The 20794-nt window shown below is 46.4% G+C and overlaps 1 protein-coding gene across 1 annotated transcript; it reads left to right on the top strand.

Moving 5' to 3' along the window:
* The first annotated feature begins 375 nt into the window (after positions 1-375).
* On the top strand, positions 376-20476 carry SLC9A8 (solute carrier family 9 member A8). Its single transcript, XM_068208266.1, has 16 exons — positions 376-554; positions 2264-2499; positions 2814-2894; positions 6956-7014; positions 9480-9563; positions 10507-10608; positions 11416-11450; positions 12021-12164; positions 13399-13537; positions 14709-14814; positions 14971-15087; positions 15820-15902; positions 17131-17242; positions 17658-17878; positions 18947-19093; positions 20345-20476. The coding sequence occupies exons 1-16, from the start codon at positions 376-378 to the stop codon at positions 20474-20476; spliced, it is 1977 nt and encodes a 658-aa protein (XP_068064367.1).
* The last annotated feature ends 318 nt before the right edge of the window (positions 20477-20794 follow it).

Below are 20794 nucleotides of genomic sequence, written 5' to 3'. Positions count from 1 at the left end.
ATGTTGGCTCTGGGGACACGGAGCGATGTTGGCTCTGGGGACAGGACACGATGTTGGCTCCGGGGACAGGTAGCGATGTTGGCTCTGGGGACAGGTAGCGATGTTGGCTCTGGGGACACGGAGCGACGTTGGCTCCGGGGACACGGAGCGATGTTGGCTCTGGGGACAGGGAGCGATGTTGGCTCCGGGGACAGGGAGCGACGTTGGCTCCGGGGACAGGGAGCGATGTTGGCTCTGGGGACAGGACACGACGTTGGCTCCGGGGACACGGAGCGATGTTGGCTCTGGGGACAGGACACGACGTTGGCTCTGGGGACACGGAGCGATGTTGGCTCTGGGGACACGGAGCGATGTTGGCTCTGGGGACAGGGAGCGATGTTGGCTCCGGGGACAGGACACGACGTTGGCTCCGGGGACACGGAGCGGTGCCGTCACGTGACGCGCCGGTGCGCGCGCCCCCGCGGCCGGCGCGCGCGGCCGGACGTGCCCGCCCCAGCGCCGGAAGCGGCGGCGCGCGGAGCGCCGCGGGAGCCTGAGCCCGGCAAGATGGCGGAGTGAGTGCGGGGCCGCGGGGGCGGCCCGGGGCTGCGGGCCACGGCCGTGCCGCGCCGCGCCGTGCCGCGCCGCGCCGCGCCGCGCCGTTCCGTTCCGCGCCGCGCCGCGCCGTTCCGCGCCGCGCCGTTCCGCGCCGCGCCGCGCCGTTCCGCTCCGCGCCGTTCCGCGCCGCGCCGTTCCGCGCCGCGCCGCGCCGTTCCGCTCCGCGCCGCGCCGCGCCGTTCCGCGCCGCGCCGCGCCGTTCCGCGCCGCGCCGCGCCGTTCCGCGCCGTTCCGCGCCGCGCCGTTCCGCGCCGCGCCGCGCCGTTCCGCGCCGTTCCGCGCCGCGCCGCGCCGTTCCGCGCCGCGCCGCGCCGTTCCGTTCCGCGCCGTTCCGTTCCGCGCCGTGCCGTGCCGCGCCGTGCCGTGCCGCGCCGTGCCGTGCCGTGCCGCGCCGCGCCGCGCCGGCTGCGATCGGTCGTGCTGCGGGCCAGGGGCGGGCTGTGCCGTGCCGGGAGTGCCGGCCCCCTCAGTAGCGGCTCGCGGTGCGGTGCGCGGTGCGGTGAGCGGTGCCGTGCGCGGTGCGGTGCAGTGAGCGGTGCGGTGCGCGGTGCGGTGAGCGGTGCCGAGCGATGAGCGGTGCGGTGCGGTGCGCGGTGCCGTGCGCGGTGCGGTGCGGTGCGCGGTGCGGTGCAGTGAGCGGTGCGGTGCCGTGCGATGAGCGGTGCGGTGCGCGGTGCGGTGCAGTGAGCGGTGCGGTGCGCGGTGCGGTGCAGTGAGCGGCGCGGTGCCGTGCGATGAGCGGTGCGGTGCGCGGTGCGGTGCAGTGAGCGGCGCGGTGCCGTGCGATGAGCGGTGCGGTGCGCGGTGCGGTGAGCGGTGCAGTGAGCGGTGCCGTGCGGTGCGCGGTGCGGTGCAGTGCGCGGTGCGCGGTGCGGTGCAGTGAGCGGTGCAGTGAGCGATGCGGTGCGGTGCGCGGTGCGGTGCAGTGCGCGGTGCGGTGCGCGGTGCGGTGCAGGGAGCGGTGCAGTGAGCGATGAGCGGTGCGGTGCGCGGTGCGGTGCAGTGAGCGATGCGGTGCGCGGTGCGGTGCAGTGCGCGGTGCGGTGCGGTGCGGTGCAGTGCGGTGCAGTGAGCGGTGCGGTGCAGGGAGCGGTGCAGTGAGCGATGAGCGGTGCGGTGCGCGGTGCGGTGCAGGGAGCGATGCGGTGCGCGGTGCGGTGCAGTGCGCGGTGCGGTGCGGTGCAGTGCGCGGTGCGGTGCGCGGTGCGGTGCAGGGAGCGGTGCAGTGAGCGATGAGCGGTGCGGTGCGCGGTGCGGTGCAGGGAGCGATGCGGTGCGCGGTGCGGTGCAGTGCGCGGTGCGGTGCGGTGCAGTGCGCGGTGCGGTGCGGTGCAGTGAGCGGTGCGGTGCGCGGTGCGGGCGGCCCGAGGGCCCCCGCGGTGCCGAGGGCTCGGCGCTGGAGGCGGCGGGCGCGGCCCGCAGCGCCCGGCGCGCCGGGACCGGCAGCGCGGCTCTTGCCGCGCTCGACCGGGTGCGCCGCTCCTGCCCTCGGCGTCAGGCGCTCGCTGCACAGCGGGACGGGGCTGGTGCGTGAGGCACTCAGCAATAGTCGGCTCCAGGAGCAGGAACTGCAGCGTTTGTCTGATCAGAGTGCTTTGAAAACACGGCCGTGACGAGTTGGTCACCGGTGCGAGTTCCCTGTGATCTGGTGTGTGCCTGTCTGTAGTGGGCTTTGCTGCGCTGCTCCCATCCAGGGTAATCACATATTCTGTTGTCCTGACAGGTCTGCAAATGCCACCCATGAAGTCATCAATGCCACCCTCCACACTCTGCTGGCTGCTACTACCAAGCTGGTGGCACCTACACCTCCCAAGCCCATCCTTCCCGTTCAGACTGGAGTCCAGGCACAGCAAGAGGAACAGTCTAGTGGCATGACGATTTTTTTTAGTCTTCTTGTTATAGGTGAATGATGAACTGAAAGTCTGTTAATCTCTGTTAACTGTAGTCTGTGTCTGAGGACACAGGCCAGCTCAAAATCAAAGTGGTTTATTTCTCCTCTGGTTCTCTGTGTGAAGTGGGATTTTGCACAGGCACGGGGATTTAGAACATTTATGGTGGTGGGAGCCACTGCTGACATTGGTGCTTCTTGTTTTATTGCCAAAGTGAAGTCTACTGAATCATTATGGGAAGTTTGCTTGTGTATTTTAAAAATACTACTTAAATGTATATTTTATTATTTTCCAACACTCCTGAATCTCCATTTTTCCCCTTCACAGCTATTTGCATCATATTGGTGCATTTACTGATAGAATACCGGCTTCATTTTTTACCAGAGAGCGTGGCTGTTGTTTCCTTAGGTGAGTAACCACGACATTTTTATGTTGGATTTGTGTTAATCCAGGGACTGTCAGTAGTGTGCACTGGACATAATGCTCTGTTGTGTGTTAGCCATCCCTAGAAAGATGCAGCAAACTGGATGCAGTGAAGAAAACAAGTAATTCACAGAGTTAAACTGATTGAAGAAATAAAGAAATGAGCATACACGCAGACTGGCCCAGGAAAATGACACCTCTAGAGATGTCACTACCCGAGTACTTTGGCATCTTCCTCTGGTTTGCATCTTCAGGGTAGGACAAGATGTACAGCACTCCCTGGTGGTGAGGCTCCAGCCTTCCCTTTGAGGTGGTACACGTGTTTATGTTAGTGTTGGCAGATTTATGTCTGATTTATTATGAGTGTGGGATTTTAATGTAGCTGGGGACTGCAACTATCCCAAAAACTCACCTGGACTGCCAGATCCTTAACTGTCTCAGCAGTACCATGACAAGAGCTCTTCCTATGGCTAGAGTTATAGGAGTGTCACTCTTCATGGAGATCAAGTGTGTAATTAGTTCGGAATAAATTTGGAGTATTTCTAAGCCTATAGTTTTATGTCAGGGTAATTTAATTTATTTGTATGCTGTTGCTCCTGATTTATAAATGTGTAAATGAGGAGCAAATCAGGCCAAATACATTATTTTCTCTACTTCTGTCTGATGTTTAAAGAACCTGTTCTGAGTGTTTCCAGCACCAGTTTTTCAGCTGTGACTTGTCTGCAAGATTCTGTGATATTTTTGCTTCTCTTGCTGGTGATGCTTTCACTGACAGTTGTTCTGAAAATACAAGAAGAAGACAAAGATGCTTAGTTATAATCCTGAGGCAGCTCAAAGGACCATATTACTGGTTGAGCAGGTAGATTTTTTTTGGGGGGCTAGGCTGGTACCTTCTCTCATTTTTCTTAACTGTATTTTTACAGTTTCTCAACTGGAGCAAGTGATATTCTTGGTGCTTGTCAGTAATTTATGCTTCCTGAAAAGCAGGGATCTCCTTGCATCTCGGGTGCTAGATTGAGAAAAGCTTGGAGCTGTTACTTGGCAGAAAGAGAAGCATGTTTTCCAGCAGTGTGACTCCCTGGATTTGTAGATAACTGTATGTGCTGGAGACCACATCATGTTTCTCACATAGTAGATTTTGGAGCTTCAAGCAGCGTTCACTTACAAAGCCCTATGTGAGTTTCAGTATTTCTGTTCAGCAGAAAAGCAAACAGGTGGGTGAGGATCCAGTCCTAGGGCTGGGTGTTGCACACACCCCTCATCTTCATAGCAGCATCATCCATCAGACTTTTGTGCCTTTGTGGTTCTGTGCCTGACACGGATCAGAGCTGCTGCAGCTCATCCTGACTCACTTTGTCATCCTCACAGGACCCACCCAGTGCTTGGTTCACTGCTGACACACTTCTCTTTCCTTCCCTCCTTACACTGTTGCCGTGGACAGGTGAGATGTCTTGTATCTCCCTGTGTCCTGAAAGGTGCCTAAAGGACATCACTGTCCCTTCAGTATCCTTCCCCTTTGTACACAAAAACCCAAGTACAGTGTGTGGATTTGGCTTCAGATCAGGTTAGTTACCGTGGCTGTTAAATAGCTAATCTAAATTTAAACATAATCCCCAATATAAAATGCAGCAGTGTAGTGATTGCTCTTGCTGGCATAGTTTTGGATTTTTTTGCAATCATTCTGTGTATGCTGGGCAGTGCAGAGCAGAGGTGTCCCTGCTCCTGCTGAGCTGTGCAGAGCAGCAGAGGCACAGACATTCTCCTCTTTCTGTTTCTTGTTACTGGCATCTCATCTGCAGGAGAAGGGTTTTAGTTGTTGGATTTAGTATTGGTGTGTGCTGTGCTCCTGTGAGCCCCAACAAAATCCTGCTCAAGAAGCAGGAAGGCTCCTTGCCAGGGCTGTTGCTGCTGCTCAGGGTGGGTCAGAAGGAGCAGTGCTCCATCTCTTGTGTTCTGGTCAGAGGTTCTGGTCATAGGCCGTGCAGGAACGTGCTCAGTTGGGTTTTGGGGTGGACCACAGCAGTCTGTCCCCCCAGTGAGGTGATGTGATAGCAGCAGATGCAATTCCTGTGCGTCAGCAGGGTGTCACAGCCAGGAGCAGCCCAGGTAACAGATGTCCCGTGTCACTTCAGCCTTATGTAGTTAGTTTATAGGCTCAGTCACATTTGCAGTACTCTCAGCCCTGGTGAGAGTCCAGCACCTGTGTGATCCCTGGAGCTGCCAGCTCAGAGCTGCTCAGCGACCCTCTGGTCCTGCTAATGCTCTGCACAGCTGCAAGAGCACAGCTTGAGCTTCACGTATCCAGTTTTGCCAGCAGTGCCAGAAGTGAGGTGTGTCCTGTTTTGACTTGTAAATTAAGCAAATCCTCTCAGGAAGTTATTGAAGGCTAATAAAAGTGGCAGCAGAGAAGAGAAGTATGATTTTCACAAGTGTTTTTCCTCCCATTGTCTAAGCTGCTCGGAAGCTTCTGGTTTATGTTTTCTAGAGGGTGTGTCTCTCCTGGTGGACAGGGTGGGAGTGCATTCTCTGAAGCTGGATTTTGATCCTCATCTTTATAAGTTGCTGGAACTTTCTTGGTAAAAATAGTTTCCAGAAATGTTTTTTTCTCTTTAATTTGTTACTGAGTTTTAACATTTTAACATGAGTTCTCAGGAAAAATAAAGGTGGGTTACAATAAGAAAATGACTATAATTTCTTTTTTAATGAGGTATAGATTAACTGTTACAGACTTACCCTTCTAATTAGCCCCTTGACAAAACTGACCTGCCTGATTTAATAGAAACAGCTGATCTAAACCTGCATTCATTCATTTAGTAATAAAGGAAGGGTAGTTTGTAAATGTATGTGGCATGTGAGTGGCTGTGTCTGCATCCTCTCCTTCAAGAACAGCAGACCTTTGATGTTCCTTCATTTACGTTTTCCTCTTCCTTTCCGTAGAAACCATTTCATGGAGCAATTATTTCTACCCTCTGGGACCGATGCCTTCCCAGATTTTTGTATAAAAGAAGGCTTAGGCCTCATGGCTTTGTGTGTGTGACACATCCATCAGCAGTAATCCATGTGATTCTGTTTGTGAGACTCTTTTGTTAGCTACAGCGTGAGAGGAGGTCTCATGAGTTACAGAAAAGCACACTTAACATGAGTTACAGGAAAGCATACTTCAAGCTTCTCAGACACTCTGTACCTTTCATTTGGAGTATTTGACTTCTGTCCCAGTGTTTGACTGTGAAGTCTCCATTCTGTAAATTACAAAATGCAAGTATGCAGAAACACAGATCTGAAATCTGGCTAAAGCCAAGTTCCCTGTAACTATTTGAAAACAATTAATGACAATTCATGAGTTATCTTCACGACTTCCAGAAGAAATCTTGTTACAGTTTTATGTTTGAAGATGTACAGGAGGAACGGGTGCGATAACCTTTAACCGCTGAGTTTACGGCAGCCTTGATAAAATTCTCTCTTCTGTATTCACGTTATTTCTACATGACTTAAACAGTGTGTAATTCATTTGGAAAATAGTTCTGACAGGATCTCCACCCTGATCAGAGTTTGTTGCCTTCTTCATTGCCAGAAAGTGCTATGATTTCATTCAAACAAAATCCACTTCTGTGGAGAAGACTGATTTCATTTAAGCTGCTTTAACTGCAAATAATATTGAAGTGACATGAAGCACAGATGCCTAACTCATAACTTCCTGATTCTTCAGCAAGAAAGGTGAAATTTCATTTGAGTGCAGCTTAGATGAGAAATGTTTTTGAGTAGTTAAGCCTGTTATCTTTCTGAACCAGTGAGCATCACACTCTCAGTAGGTCTGCTTGGAGTTGGGATATCCCAAGAGACAATCTGTTGTGCAGGGAAACTCTGCAGTTATGTAACCTATTGGAAACTGGGTATTTGGGGATTAAACCCAAAACCACTCAGTGTTTTCGTGGTTTAGGAATGAAACTAACTTGCTGCACTATGTTTTGCCTTGTTTTCACTTCTAAAACTTGGAGAGCTGTTAAACAGTGACACGTATTTCAGATTGTTTTCTTATTCTCTCCTAGGTATCCTTATGGGAGCTTTCATAAAAATCATAGAGGCTCAAAAGCTGGCCAACTGGAAGGTATAGTTGTAACAATTAATTTTTAATTGTAGAAAAATCTCTAAATCTTATGAAAAAGGCTTTGTAATACTTGATGTTTTAGAGGGCAAGTCCTGGTAGAAGTCTCCAGTGAAACAAGGATTTTGCCTCCTACTGTTTATCCACATTATCAAAGCAATGAACTCTTCCCTATTCCTGCTTTAATTTAAAATCTTGCAGCATTTAAACTGTGATTTTGTTTCACAGCACCAAATAATTTATTAGATCAGTGAACTGATTGAAGTCACAGTGATTTGAATTGCCAGTTCTAAACAGGATTTTTATCAGCCAGCTGAACGTCTTGGTCTGAGTACTGGATTTTGATCCTAGCTTGCAGTTTTATATTTCTTGGCAGTTATTGCCCTAAAGAAAGATCTTTTTCTCCTTAGTTGAAGTACATTAAAATGCATAGATTTTCAGTCTGATGTAGCTTTTGAACTACATATTATACTTTTTTTTGTCAACTAACTACATTGGTTCTGTGTACACTTGTTTAAACAATTACATAGCTCAGCAGTTGTGTTGTAATATTTCATTTTTACATATGAAGTCATTAGAAGCAGTGGGGGCTGCAGTAGTTAGTGCTTTTTCATTCATGATTTGTGCCAACTGGCTTTGACTTAAAATTGAAAATCAGTTAAATGACCACAACATCAGCATTTTAAATTAGTTTCTTATGGATTAAATAAAATAATCTGAGTACGATCATGCACGTAAGAAGGAAAAAGAAAGCTTCATGCTCTGATAGGAGCACTTGTTCTCTAAACATGGCAAATACTGATCAGAGCTGATGAATTAAGTGGGGGTTTTCTGGGAAGTGTTGGTCACATCCTGGGAGGCTGTGCTTGCTCATGTTGTCAGCCAAGGTGGAAGGCCACAGATATCACATTATTTTTTACTTATTTGAGTTATTTTCACTGCAGTAAAGTTTATGTTTTAACATAGGCTGTTGTAATGTTAGATGTGAAATTTTCTAATCAATAATTATGGACTTTATAACATGGTTATAAATGGTTCTAAATTTACTGAATACCTTCTGTTTATCTGATAAGATGAAAATGACATATTTAACTGCAGACTATATCCCTGTACAAAGAAAATCTTGGCTCATATCCCTGCCCTGAAACCTTTGCTCTGTAATTTCTAGAGATGACACCTTACTAAGTGTTCATTCAGGTTCACCACTAAGACCTTGTGCTTGCTGGTAGTTCTTGGCTAGCACAGCTGGTAGTCAGAGTCCTCCTGTTTTATTTTCCTCTGCTTCTGTGCAGCACAAACACAGTGCTTCCTTTCCATAGTTCTCAGTTCCTGGTCCAGCTCTGGTTTCAGGGCTTTCATGGAGTGCAGCGGCTCAGCCCTGCGGTTTGCCCTGGTGCAGTTGCTGTGCTGGCAGTGGCAGTGCTGCTGGCAGTGACAGGAGCAGGCAGTGTCAGCCACTGACTCAGGGCTGTGCGTGCACAGTCAGGGGCTGCAGCGTTTCCAAAGGATGGGGTTTGTTTCCTAAGCCCCCCAAATCCTTTCGGATGGTTATCAGTGGTACAGGCAGGAACGACCCTTTAAAGAGATGAGTACCTCTGTTTGAAAGCTGGTGTTAGAACAGAGCGGTCCATCAGCTGTTTACCCTGGGTTTAGACAAGTTAATTGGTGCTTGTGGAGGTGACAGGAGAAAGGAGACAGGTGGGTAAAGAGACTGGCCCCTCAGCTGGGATTCAGTTGCCTTCTGTGCCTACTCTGTCAGCAGAAAAACCAGGGTGCCAGGCTGGGGGTACAGCATGAGCAGTGTTAGCCAGGGGATGAGATAAGTGACAAAGACTGAGGACACAAAAAAATAGCATCTTACCTCATGGTGGGTTCCATTTATATCACTGCGATGGCAAAAAGGAACCATCAGAATAGTACCATTCAATTCAGGCAGAAATTACATTTGCTGAGAAGAATCCAGCCTCAGGCTCCTCGGTGGTGTGTCACCTGAGCCTGGTCACCTGCAGGGCCACTGGGCTGATGATGTGATTTTCTTGTCAGGTGATGAGTTTTCCAGAGAAACTTCTTGGTCCCAATTAACCTGTTCTGTTCAAACATTGGCCAAGAGGTCACTGTTCCTTGGCAGTCCTTACAGATTTCCAGACTCTCAGATAAAGTGGGAATACTTCTCGTGGAAACAGGAAGATTTTTCCTTTACCATAAATAACCTGTTTTCTATGCAGCTTTTTTGGAGACAATAATTTAAAATAAGTAACTCCTAATTTTTTATCACTAGGTTGATAAAGAACAATAGAAGTAGCAGCCCTAGAATAGTCTACTGTTCTTCAGTCTTCTACTTCATGATAAGAAGGGAGAAAGATTTTTCATTTTCCATCACTATTTTTTTAATAGCTGTTCTTTTGGAAGATTTGATGTTATTTCAATAATGATGATATCCCTGAAATTATAATTTTTTTTTTTTGCAGGAAGAAGAAATGTTTCGTCCAAATATGTTTTTTCTGCTTTTGCTTCCACCTATTATATTTGAATCTGGATATTCACTGCACAAGGTCAGTCCCTGCCAGACACTAATTTTGGATGTTGAGGTTTTGTTTGGAACTGATTCTGCTTTTAGTTATCTCCATGAAGCTTAGGATAATTGCATTAAATTCCATTATATTAATCATTAGGGAATGGAGAGTGCAAAATTTAAACCTCTTCAACCCAGAGTGCAGGGAATGTAGCTTGTTGCTGATAGCTGAGTGCTGGCAAGGTGTTGGGTACAGCACAGGTGAGGTTTTCCTTGGCTGGAGAGGTTTCTTACCTCACCAGAGCTGTACAAGGGCTGCTGTGGAGGAGGAGAAGTGGGAAGGTGTAAGATCAGAAGTGGGAAAGGTGGGGTCACTCCACAGCTGAAGAAGAGGAAAATGCGTGCAAGGTCGTGACCCTTGCCTGGGGGCCCGTGTTTCCATGGGCATTTCTCACAGCTCTCGTCCTGGCCGAGGGGGCTGGTGCTCCCTTGTGCAGCCCTTCTGCCCCAGCTGTGCTGCAGGAGAGGGAGGGAACAGTGGCTGTGCTGATACCAGGAGCTGCTGCCAGCACTGGAGACCTTCTCATACGAAATCACAAGCAATGGACTAGCAGCTGGGAAGTGTACGAGCCTTTTTCACATGCCCTATCTCCTGCAGAGGGATTAACTTACACTTTTGCCAGGTGGGGAATATGTCCAAGTGCTGGTGAATATCCAGCTGTTTCACTGAGGACTGGGTTCTTGTTATGGTGCCAGACTGGGAATCAGTCCTGGGAATCAGAGGAATTGCTATTGTCCTCAAGAGAGCTGCAGTCTCTCTAGGCAGATGCTGTGGATGTGTGTCCTGGGGTACCTGGAGCCAAACTGAGCCTTTGTAATCAGAAACCCAGTTGTGGGCTAGAATCTAATTAAATGGAAACCCAAACATGAGTTTTCCCTCAGGCCATTTGTACTAATTTACTTATTTTATTACTGTGTTCCAGGGTAATTTTTTTCAGAACATTGGTTCCATCATTCTGTTCTCAGTATTTGGCACTGCAATATCAGCTTTCATTGTAGGTGGAGGAATCTATTTCCTGGGCCGGGTAAGACTTACTGCTTTGAAGCACTTGAGTTTATCTGGCTTGTTGCTTGAAAGTCCCTTTTTCAAGAGCAGACAAATAGAGTGAAAGTGAATTCCTGGGTCACAAATCCAGTTCTCTGCCCTCACGAAGGCAGTGTTATACACCCCCTTCCATGGATATTGCTGGAGAGGCTGTGGAGTCTCCTTCCCTGGAAGTACTCAAAAGCTCTCTGGACACGATCCTGGGTAATGTGTTCCAAGGGCCCTGTGGAGCAGGAGGGGTGGGGAAGGTGACCTCAGGGTTCCCTCCCAGCCTGAGCTCTGTGACTCTGTGACACAGCATGTGTCATGGGAAAAGCAATTAGGACTTGAGTTTTGCTTTTTTCTGACTTCCACAATCTTCTTGGAAGGCTGTTCCAAAACCTGTGTTCTCTAGAGCCATCTTATACTCTACAATATTACTTTTTTTTTTTTTTTTTTTTTTTTTTTTTTACTTCTGTGGTTTGGTGTTTCCCATTGGTTACATGTAGACACAGATATTTATCTTTTCTCTCTGACTTCATTCTGGAAAGCCAAGCATCCTATACTTTCCTCTTTGCCACTCAGATTTCTCTTCCTCTGAATGTCTTGGTTACTCTGCTCTAGTTCCCTGATCTTGGGTGACCAGAACTGTAGCAGTAGATTACTGTTGGAGGGCAGTGTTAAATTGGACAACATCATTACTGTGAATTTTTCTTAATAATGAACTCAGGATTTGATGAATAGTTTGGTTTTTAAGAGCAGAAGAGCACCACAGTTAACTCTGATTATGTTCTACCTGTTCTTTCAGGCTGATGTAATTTATAAACTCAACATGACAGACAGGTAAGCTCTTGGGGCAATGGTGTAGTATATGAAATAAAGCTTTCTTCAGGATAGCTGCAGGTGGGAAATGCACTACAGCTGGCCATCTCTTTTGGTCAGTGTTTAGACTGCTGGGATTCAACATTGTATATGAAACTGAGAAATAGATGGAACACTTCTATGCCCTGTTTGTTACATCCTTATTTCCAAATAGTATTGTATTATATTCCATTCTTTTGCATTCTAGCCTATTCTGTTCTGTGCTCAGTGATTTCTTTAGAGAGATACTGGGTATTTTAACCAAACTTTAAGATTTGTAAACGTAGATTAGTAGGTATTATTAATATATGTGATAAGGGTATAGCTTCCTTGTCCACATCCTCTCTTAGAAGACAGAATAAGTTTTTCAGTATCAATAATGTAAATTTTTCAAGAACTTGGCAATTGGCCAAGTTCTTATGACTGGAAAGAAAATACTTTCTTATCACTGTGTGGAAACTGTAATACAAATGGGCTTTGTTACTGTTGTTCATGTAAGTTACTAAGTAGGTGCTTTTCTTTCATCTAATTTCCTCCTTTGTGTTCTCCCAGTTTTGCTTTCGGCTCTTTAATATCTGCAGTTGACCCCGTGGCAACTATTGCCATTTTCAATGCCCTTAATGTGGATCCTGTGCTTAACATGTTGGTTTTTGGAGAAAGTATTCTCAACGATGCAGTCTCAATTGTCCTGACCAAGTAAGTGCATTGGAGCCACACATATTTATGGAAACAGTAACTACATCATTTCCTGTTAGTTTTTTGGTCTACAGTTATTCTTCCATCTTCCTTTGGAACAAATTGTGTATTTCAGGTGTAAAGCTGAATCTTGTATGGTGCTTCTGTGTAAAAAGCAATCTGTAACGTGAACTGCACGGGCAGAAGGCAGTAAATGGTTGCCTCGTTACCCCTGCCTCAGTGCCTTATCTCACTGACCCTAGCCAGTTGATTGCTGTCTAATTCCATTATTGTCAGTTCTCTTTCCATCTGAGGGTCCTGACAGCAGGAGCCCCAGATGTCACCTGTCAGGCACAGAAATGTTCACCTTCCCAGAGCTGCTCTCTCCATGCCATTGGCTTGTGCCAGAGTCCCGCTCTGGCTGGGGAGGAATGCAGCATGTCCATGCAGTGGGGTTGTGTTTATGATGGGGCTGCCATGGGAAACATCCAGGATCCTTATCTTGTGCCTGTGATAAGCTGAAAGAGTAAAGAATGGATAGATAGATCCTCATCTTATTGCTGAAGCCAATAGATGTGACTGTCAGTGTGTAGAAGGAACAGCTGTGCCAAGCAGGTAGTGAAGTCAGAGAAATTTTCTAATGAATTAATTGCTTTTATTACAGTTGTGGTGCTTTCAGGGAAGATACTGAAGGCTAAAAGCAGCCAAAGGAAACACTAGCTAGAATTTCTGTGTTCTTTGCAGAGAATTTTCATGAACTATATTCCTGAAATTCAAAGAGGTTTCTCCCCTTTCCTGTAAAGAGCTGCTTTGTTTTCCTTCAGTGACCTTCTTGTCTCTCATCCACACCTAAATATTTGATGAGAGTTCTTCCTGTTCATTTGTTCTTCTCAGAGGATCACATGAGTTTTTACCGCTGTAAAACGTGTTTTCTTTTCCTTTTCCAAGTTTGAACATTGTTTTCAAATACTGGGCATCACCATAGCCTATTTACGCCATTCTGGGATTCTTCAGAGGAGCAATGCTGGATTTTTAGCAGAATTAGGTTTCCCTTTGGGGATTACACTGAGGCTTGATTTAACATCTTTTGACATTCCTCTTGTTATATATATCACAGTAAAAGCCTTTTAAGAGTGGTAGCAACAAAGAAATGGGAGGTTTTTTTGTTGTTATGCTCAAAAGATGTTTGATATTTTTGGATCCAGGCTTAGAATGTATAACCATTTCTTCTTATTTCTCTTTTAATTGTATCTAGCACAGCGGAAGGTCTGACAAGGGAAAATATGTCAGATGTAAGTGGATGGCAAACTTTTCTACAGGCGCTGGGATACTTTCTCAAGATGTTCTTTGGCTCTGCAGCACTTGGCACACTTACTGGTCTTATTTCTGCATTAATATCCTTTTTTTAATTTTGGTGATATAGATGTATACATTGGTGAACTGCAACATTCTAGTAGTATTTTTCTTCCCATCTTCTCCAGCATTTCTTAGAGGATATTTCTTATTAGACATTATTTTGGGTTTATGTTAGTGTACATGGAAGTGTATTAAAAGTGGCATCAAATTTTTATGAACATAATTAAGGTCTGAAATGTTGTATAATAGCTTATGTGCATTGGAGTGTTACAAGATATGGTAATTGGTTTGTAAATTCAAAATATATTAATTCCATTTCAATACCAATCCATTTTAACAAGCATATGGCTTCTTTTTTACATACATAAAACAGCTAATTAAAAAGAAATAAAAGCTGCTTTTCCCGGGGGCCTTTGAGTCAGCCCAGCTCGTTTGTCCCTGTGGATCATGTGCAGGCAGCTGAATGCAGACACTGTTCTGTTTGGATTTACCCTGGGTTATATTTTGCCTCTTGACTTCCATGAATTGGTTGCTAAACAACCCAGGAGCTGCTCTGCTGAGATCAGGGAGGCTGTTTGCTGTAGCCCAGACACCTTTGTTACTTTTTGGGCTTGTTTAATGCTAGCTCTGACTTCACTGTGTGAGCTCAGGGCTGTACAGCTGTACTTGTATCAGCTGGGACACACTGCCAAACGCTTTGTTCGTAAACAAGAGGAATAGAATGTTTGATTAAATACAGACTTATTTCCCCTTTTGATTCATCAGCCTAATTCAACAGACTTTGAAATTATTCCATACATCACAACAAAAGAGGGTAACAGATATTCAACACTTTTTTGACTCATATCTAAATTATACTAAGTGAAAGAGAAGAGCAGCTTATTTGCCCTTTACAGTTACTTGTGCCTCCAAAGTATTTGATTTACCTGTTTTTATCACTAATGTAGAGGCGCATCAGTAAGAGATCTTTTTTTGTCTCTAACTCTCTCTTCTGACAGGATTCTACCAGCAGTAGCTTCTGTGAGAAACATTCCTCTCATAAGAAATTACTGATCTTTCCATGCTTGAGTTGAAGGCCAATATGTAGATTTTAATGGCTATTCAGTAGAGAAGTACATTAAGCATAATCATTTTTTTGTAATGGAATGAACACATCAAAGTATTTCTTTATTTTATAATTTACTTTTTCCATAACATTTCCATGTGTACGTGCTAAAGCACATTGATTTAAGGAAGACACCTTCCCTAGAATTTGGGATGATGATTATCTTTGCTTACCTTCCTTATGGACTTGCAGAAGGGATCTCACTCTCAGGTGAGTAGCAAAATGAGTTCAGACTGCTCTGTTTGATATGTTAAAATATTTGTGTTGCTGTAGAAGCAGTTCTGCCTTGTGAGAAGATTACTCTGGAGGGTCTCAGCAGTAAATCCTTGCAGAGTCTTCTGTTGAGTGCCTCGTTCTTGCCCACAGGTATCATGGCAATCCTGTTCTCTGGCATCGTGATGTCTCACTACACACACCACAACCTGTCCCCAGTGACACAGATCCTGATGCAGCAGACACTCAGAACTGTTGCTTTCATGTGTGGTAGGTGCTGCCTGCTATCAAAGCCAGTATTAATAGTTCCAAATTTCATTTGCATGTAACGGTGATTCTCTTGGGAGCAGCAGAGGTGTGAATTTGCATCCAGGCACTTGTGTGTCAATGGTGCCTGTCTTTAAGAGAAGAATTCCTGAGAGTGGAGACTGGAAGGCACTCAAAAGTCACCTTTCCTGCCACACTGGATAAAACATGCAGTAAATCTCTCTCCCATCCTGCAGGCTCCTGCTAAGATTTGCCATAAGATTGATGGCCAAATAGAGATCTCTGACTCGTGTGTTCCTCTAGTCTGTTTTTAGTTCTAGGGGATGGGGGTTGAGTGGGGTTTTTAATGTTTTTTTTTATATAAAAAGCTACTTGCAAAAACTTTACATATGGAGATTTTTGGAGGTAGTGGTACAAGGAGCTCAGAATCCAAGAGCCTTTCCAGTTTCTTTTCCAAACCCAACCTTTGAAGAAATGACATGTTCCTGCATTACAAACATGTCCCTGATTTCTGGGGGCTGCCATGAATGAATTCTGTATTGTTTGCAGGAGGTTGCAGTGTGATCAGGGAGTGGCTTGGCTGCAGAGGGAACTTAACCACTCCTTAGTGATCACCAGCAGCTGTCCAGGGTTTGGTCAGGAAATCCCGTTTTATGTACTGTATGTAGTAATTAATAACAGGAGTAGAAAAGGTTTTCTAGAATTGTTTATTTAAATGTGATTTCTCTTTTTCAGAAACGTGTGTTTTTGCATTTCTTGGCCTGTCAATTTTTAGTTTTCCTCACAAGTTTGAAATGTCGTTTGTCATCTGGTGCATAGTAGGTATTTACATTCTTCCATATCTTTTTAGATGCATTTTTGGTATTGGGGAAGGGGGAAACACCTTACAGTTAAAAGATTTTAGAATAATTGTTATGATTTATAGGTTTTTATAAAAAATTCTCTGACTCCTTTCCTAATTCATTGTCTTTAAGCCCATTTCAGTGTGCCTTAGTGCAGCGACTCTGTGAATTACGTTTCACATGGGACTTGCCTCCACCTGTTGCCATTATAATGGTTTAATATCAGCATGAGAAGTGTGTTTCCTTTTGCAGAGTCCAGTGAGGGCAATGTGGGTCCATTTCCAGTTGTGTACAGCAGTGGACACTGGCCCATTCAGTGCATGGTTCAAGGGAAGGATTGTTATCTACAGCTTCCCCAGACAGGGATATCAGCACAGGGAACTGCTCTGCCTGCATTGCACACAACTTCCCTGTCTAATATATATCTAAGGTGTGACACTTCCTTCTGGGTGGCATTGCTCTCTCAGGTGTAATGCAAATTGTGTAATTTTGGGGTGATTCATAAAGGAAAACAGCACAACCCTTCAAGGATCCTGCTGACTAATTCTAGGATATTTACCTTATCAAGGTCTGTTTGTAGTGGAGCTTAAAAACAATGCTCTGAGAAAACCTTGCCCTTCTCTGAGTTAAAGTTTTCTCTGTGTTTGTTAATTGTTTGCCATTAAATCAATAGTCTGCTTTTTTTTTCTTTTCTGCTCTCAAAAGTGTTGCTTCAGTGTGGGGTATGTTTTATAGCCATAGCCAGGGACGTGTTGAGAAACAGGCTGACGTGCTATTTGTTTGGCTCCTGGCCTTTCTGAGCAACTGGGCCACAGGGAGACAATAGAAATACCTTATTGCCTCTTGGCTGCTGCACCAAGGGAATGATTAAAGGAGCTGAGTGACTGAACTGATGAGCACATTTACCCAAAGTACTTCTTGGTCTCCCTGGAATGCCTCCTGGGTTCCACTTATTTATCATAAGTAAAGCTGCCTGGTCTCCATCAGTGGCAGGTCTGATTTAGTTTCAGTTAAGCAGAGAAAATGTTTCAGGAGCAAAATTCCACAATGCCCTGTGCTGAGGGGTTTCTCTCTGTTCATGGAGCAGCACACCTGCCTGTGAGCAAAAAAGACATATTCACCTTCCCCTGTAAAAGCAGCTGCACCTGGGGCCTCATGGATGTAACACATCAAATGGTCTTTTGCGTTTATTTCTGTTTTTCAGGTGCTGGTTCTCTTTGGTAGAGCAGTGAATATTTTTCCGCTTTCCTACCTACTCAACTTTTTCCGTGATCATAAAATCACTCCCAAAATGATGTTTATCATGTGGTTTAGTGGTAAGTTAAAGCTCAGAATACTGAGAACCAGAAAAAATGTTTTATCTCTTTCATTGTGTGGCCCACTTGAGGAGGAACTGGTTTTTCATTGGTTGATAAAAACTCAGCTGAACATTTGCACTATTCCGAAACCCAAGTGCAAGGAAATGTTCTCTTTCCCCTTTGTGCTGGAGCCCCACGAGAGCTTTTCTGCGTGGAGGCTGCTTGTCTCTCTAGGCCCAACAGCTTCACAGTTTGAACAGCAGTGTCTGAAATGCACAGACTTGTTTTAGGGTGGCAGCCAAGTGGTGGATAACGGGCATGCCACGCGATTGTAGAGACCCTTTAGAGGGTGGAGCATTGCTGTTGGGCTCTCCGGGTGCTCAGGCGTTGCTGTTGGTTGACTCTCCCTTGCTGCCCTGTTCTCTCCCCTGAGGATTACGTGGTGCCATTCCCTATGCCCTCAGCCTCCACCTGGGCCTGGAGCCCATCGAGAAGCGGCAGCTCATCGGCACCACGACCATCATCATCGTGCTGTTCACCATCCTGCTGCTGGGAGGGGGAACCATGCCCCTCATCCGGCTCGTGGACATCGAGGACTCCAAGCCACGCAAGAGGAGCAAGAAGGACGTCAATCTTAGCAAGACAGAGAAGATGGTTTGTTTGGGGTTTCATTCAGAGCATCACTGGGGTTTGGTGGGGTTTTTTTTTCAGTTTAGACATTTTTAAGGACTAGTACATGATTTTTTACTAAAAAGTAAGATGAAGGCAGTAGAAAAAGCCAAGGCAGTAGGACAAAGCCAAGCAATATAATTTTAAAATATCCCGAAGACAGAGTTGGTTAGTGTTTATACAAAATATATTTGGACAAGGGGAGGAGAAATAGTCTCTTAATCCAATCCAATTACAGGTTGATCTATATAAATTAAAGTAATCCCTGGAAAAGCAGATAATAGAGGATTGAGTCATATACAGAGAGAAAGTAGTTGGTACTGTGTGAGGTGGAAATTAATAATAAAAGACAGATGGAAATTATTTTGAAAAATTCAAAGGCCATGAGAAGGTCATAACAATAGCCCTTCTCTGACTGGACTTTATTTTAAAGCAATTTCTGGCAAAGCAAGAGATCTGACAAAGCCAAGAGCCACTCTGGAACCTCTTGTGCAAAAGATGAGAATAAAAAGTATCACAGAATATTTTTTGCCTGTTTTTCTCTAAACCATTGAAGAGTATATGCAGGGTATTGTTCTGGAGGATCTTAAGAACATTGTCTCTTTGCATGAGGTTGATTGTAGTCTTCAGAATTGCCTTGCACTGTCCACACAAGGAAGTGCAGGCAGAGTGCAGGGACAGGGCATGTTTGACAGGCTCATTTTCAGTGGGACGATGACAGCAGTGGTGCTTGCTGGATGAAAGCATTGTCCAGCTCACAAGAGAAAGCCCGCACAGTAGAAACCTGTTCTCAGCAATAGTGACAATACAAAACATGGAACATTTGAGGTCTTTTCCCTTTCAGCGCAGAAAGGGAAGCTAGGTGGCTCTGGGATTCAACAGCTGAACAGACTCATACAGTCCTAAGCCCTGCAAGGCTGGGACGGGGATCATTTCCATATTGTTCCAGCATGGCAACTGGTGGTGAGGGACACCACAGAGCAGGGGCTGAAGCAAGGAGGTGGGATGACTGCCACTTCTCTCAGGTTATTCCCATCTTTGTGATTCTTCCAGGGAAACACCATAGAATCCGAGCATTTGTCAGAGCTCACAGAGGAGGAGTATGAAGCCCAGTACATAAAGCGCCAGAACCTCAAAGGGTTTATGCGGCTTGATGTCGAGTATTTGAATCCTTTCTTCACCAGAAGACTCACACAGGAAGTAAGTCTTTCTTATTTTCTTGAAGAAGAGAAACTGTTCGGGTTGGTCATTGTCCTCAGTAGCACAGAGGACTCATCGTGCAGCCACACGACTTGTGCAGGGACAGTGGGACATCTGTGCATTGCTCATGCACAGAGAGAGCAGCTGTAATGAGCAGCTGCTCTGTAAGTTGGATTAAACGAGCATCTCAGAGCTCCCCCAGTTAAACTTGGTGTATGGATTTGCTGAACTTGCCTTTAATTGTGCAGGGAACCATGAAGGGCAGCAGGAGTCACTGGCTACTGCTAGAAAAAGCTGCTGCCACTCGGGCAGAGTTTTTAAAGTGCTGTCACACACAGTTCTTGCCTCTTACTGTCAGTGGTCCTGTGACTTCTGGAGCTGTGCTGTTGCTGCAGAGTGCAGTTTCTATCTTGGAAATAGGCACCAGCATTGCACCCTGGGCTTTCCAGACTGCTCACTTCCCAGAGACAAGGCTCTGAGGCTGTAAATGCAAAACAACATCTGACAGTAATTTAACACTGAGTGGCCCCAAAGTGTAAATACTTTTTCACTCCCATGCTTCAGAAATCTGAGGCTCCTTAGTCACAGAATTCACTGTTTTTCCAATTTCCCATGGAAGCATTTTGGCTGTGGAGTTAATAATTTTGTGTAAGTGCACATTCCATCTTCCTAGCCTGCTCAAAAGTACTGTTTTTCCTCTTGTTTTGTACTTTTCAAAAGTATCATTTCAGCACTTTCCTACAAAAACTAAAGCCATTTATTGCAAAACCAGAAAGGAATCAAGAAACCAAAGCAAGCATCTGATTTGTAGTTGGTAGCCAAAAGCATAGGCTGCCATCCAGATTGCAACCAAAGGCTGGAAAAATAAGCATGTGAATCACCATGGCAGGCCACAAGCTTCCCAGTGTCCCTGGGAACACGAGGAGGAGAGTCAAAGCCAGGCCCTCCAGACAGCATTAGGGTTGCTGAAACACACAGAGCAGGACTGTCTAGAGAACACAGGTGAAAATACCCACCATCAAAAGTGTCATCTGTAGCAATAATAGCTGACTGAGCGGCTGAGGAATGTTTTCTGTTGGGAAGCAGGGTGCAGTGCGTGCTCAGAGGGCAGGAGTGGGTGATGTCCTGAGGGATGTGAGCAGCCCTGGCCCTGCCGAGCCCTGGCCCTGCCGTGCCCTGGCCCTGCCGTGCCCTGGCACAGGGGCTCTCACAGCAGGTGACAGTGCTGTGCTGTGCTTTGCTTTGCCCCAGGACCTGCACGACGGGCGCATCCAGATGAAGACCCTGACCAACAAGTGGTACGAGGAGGTGCGCCAGGGCCCCTCGGGCTCCGAGGACGACGAGCAGGAGCTGCTGCAGCAGAGCGGGGCCGGAGCGCGCTGAGCTCCACGCGCCTCCCCGGGAGCTGCTGAGCAGGGCCGAACCTTCACATTGTGCTCCTTGTTTAGGTGAAACCCACAGCTCTGCTGTTGCTGTTCAGGAAGGGAAACCCACGAGGGTCAGACGCTGGGTGGGCTGAAGGAAGAACCTTTTGCTCAGACTTCGCTGCATAGCAAATTCCATGCAGCCTGCTGAAGAGCAGAACCATCTGCCATGAAATGATGACATTGTTAATGGGGATAGGCTTCTTCCCATCCCAAAACCTGCTGCGACCACACGCTGCAGTACAGGGCCCATGTGTGGCTCTGCAAAACAGAATGA

The sequence above is a fragment of the Anomalospiza imberbis genome, chromosome 17 (genome assembly GCF_031753505.1).
Source record: "Anomalospiza imberbis isolate Cuckoo-Finch-1a 21T00152 chromosome 17, ASM3175350v1, whole genome shotgun sequence".
Taxonomy (NCBI): domain Eukaryota; kingdom Metazoa; phylum Chordata; class Aves; order Passeriformes; family Viduidae; genus Anomalospiza; species Anomalospiza imberbis.
This window is presented reverse-complemented; position numbering and strand designations above follow the sequence as displayed.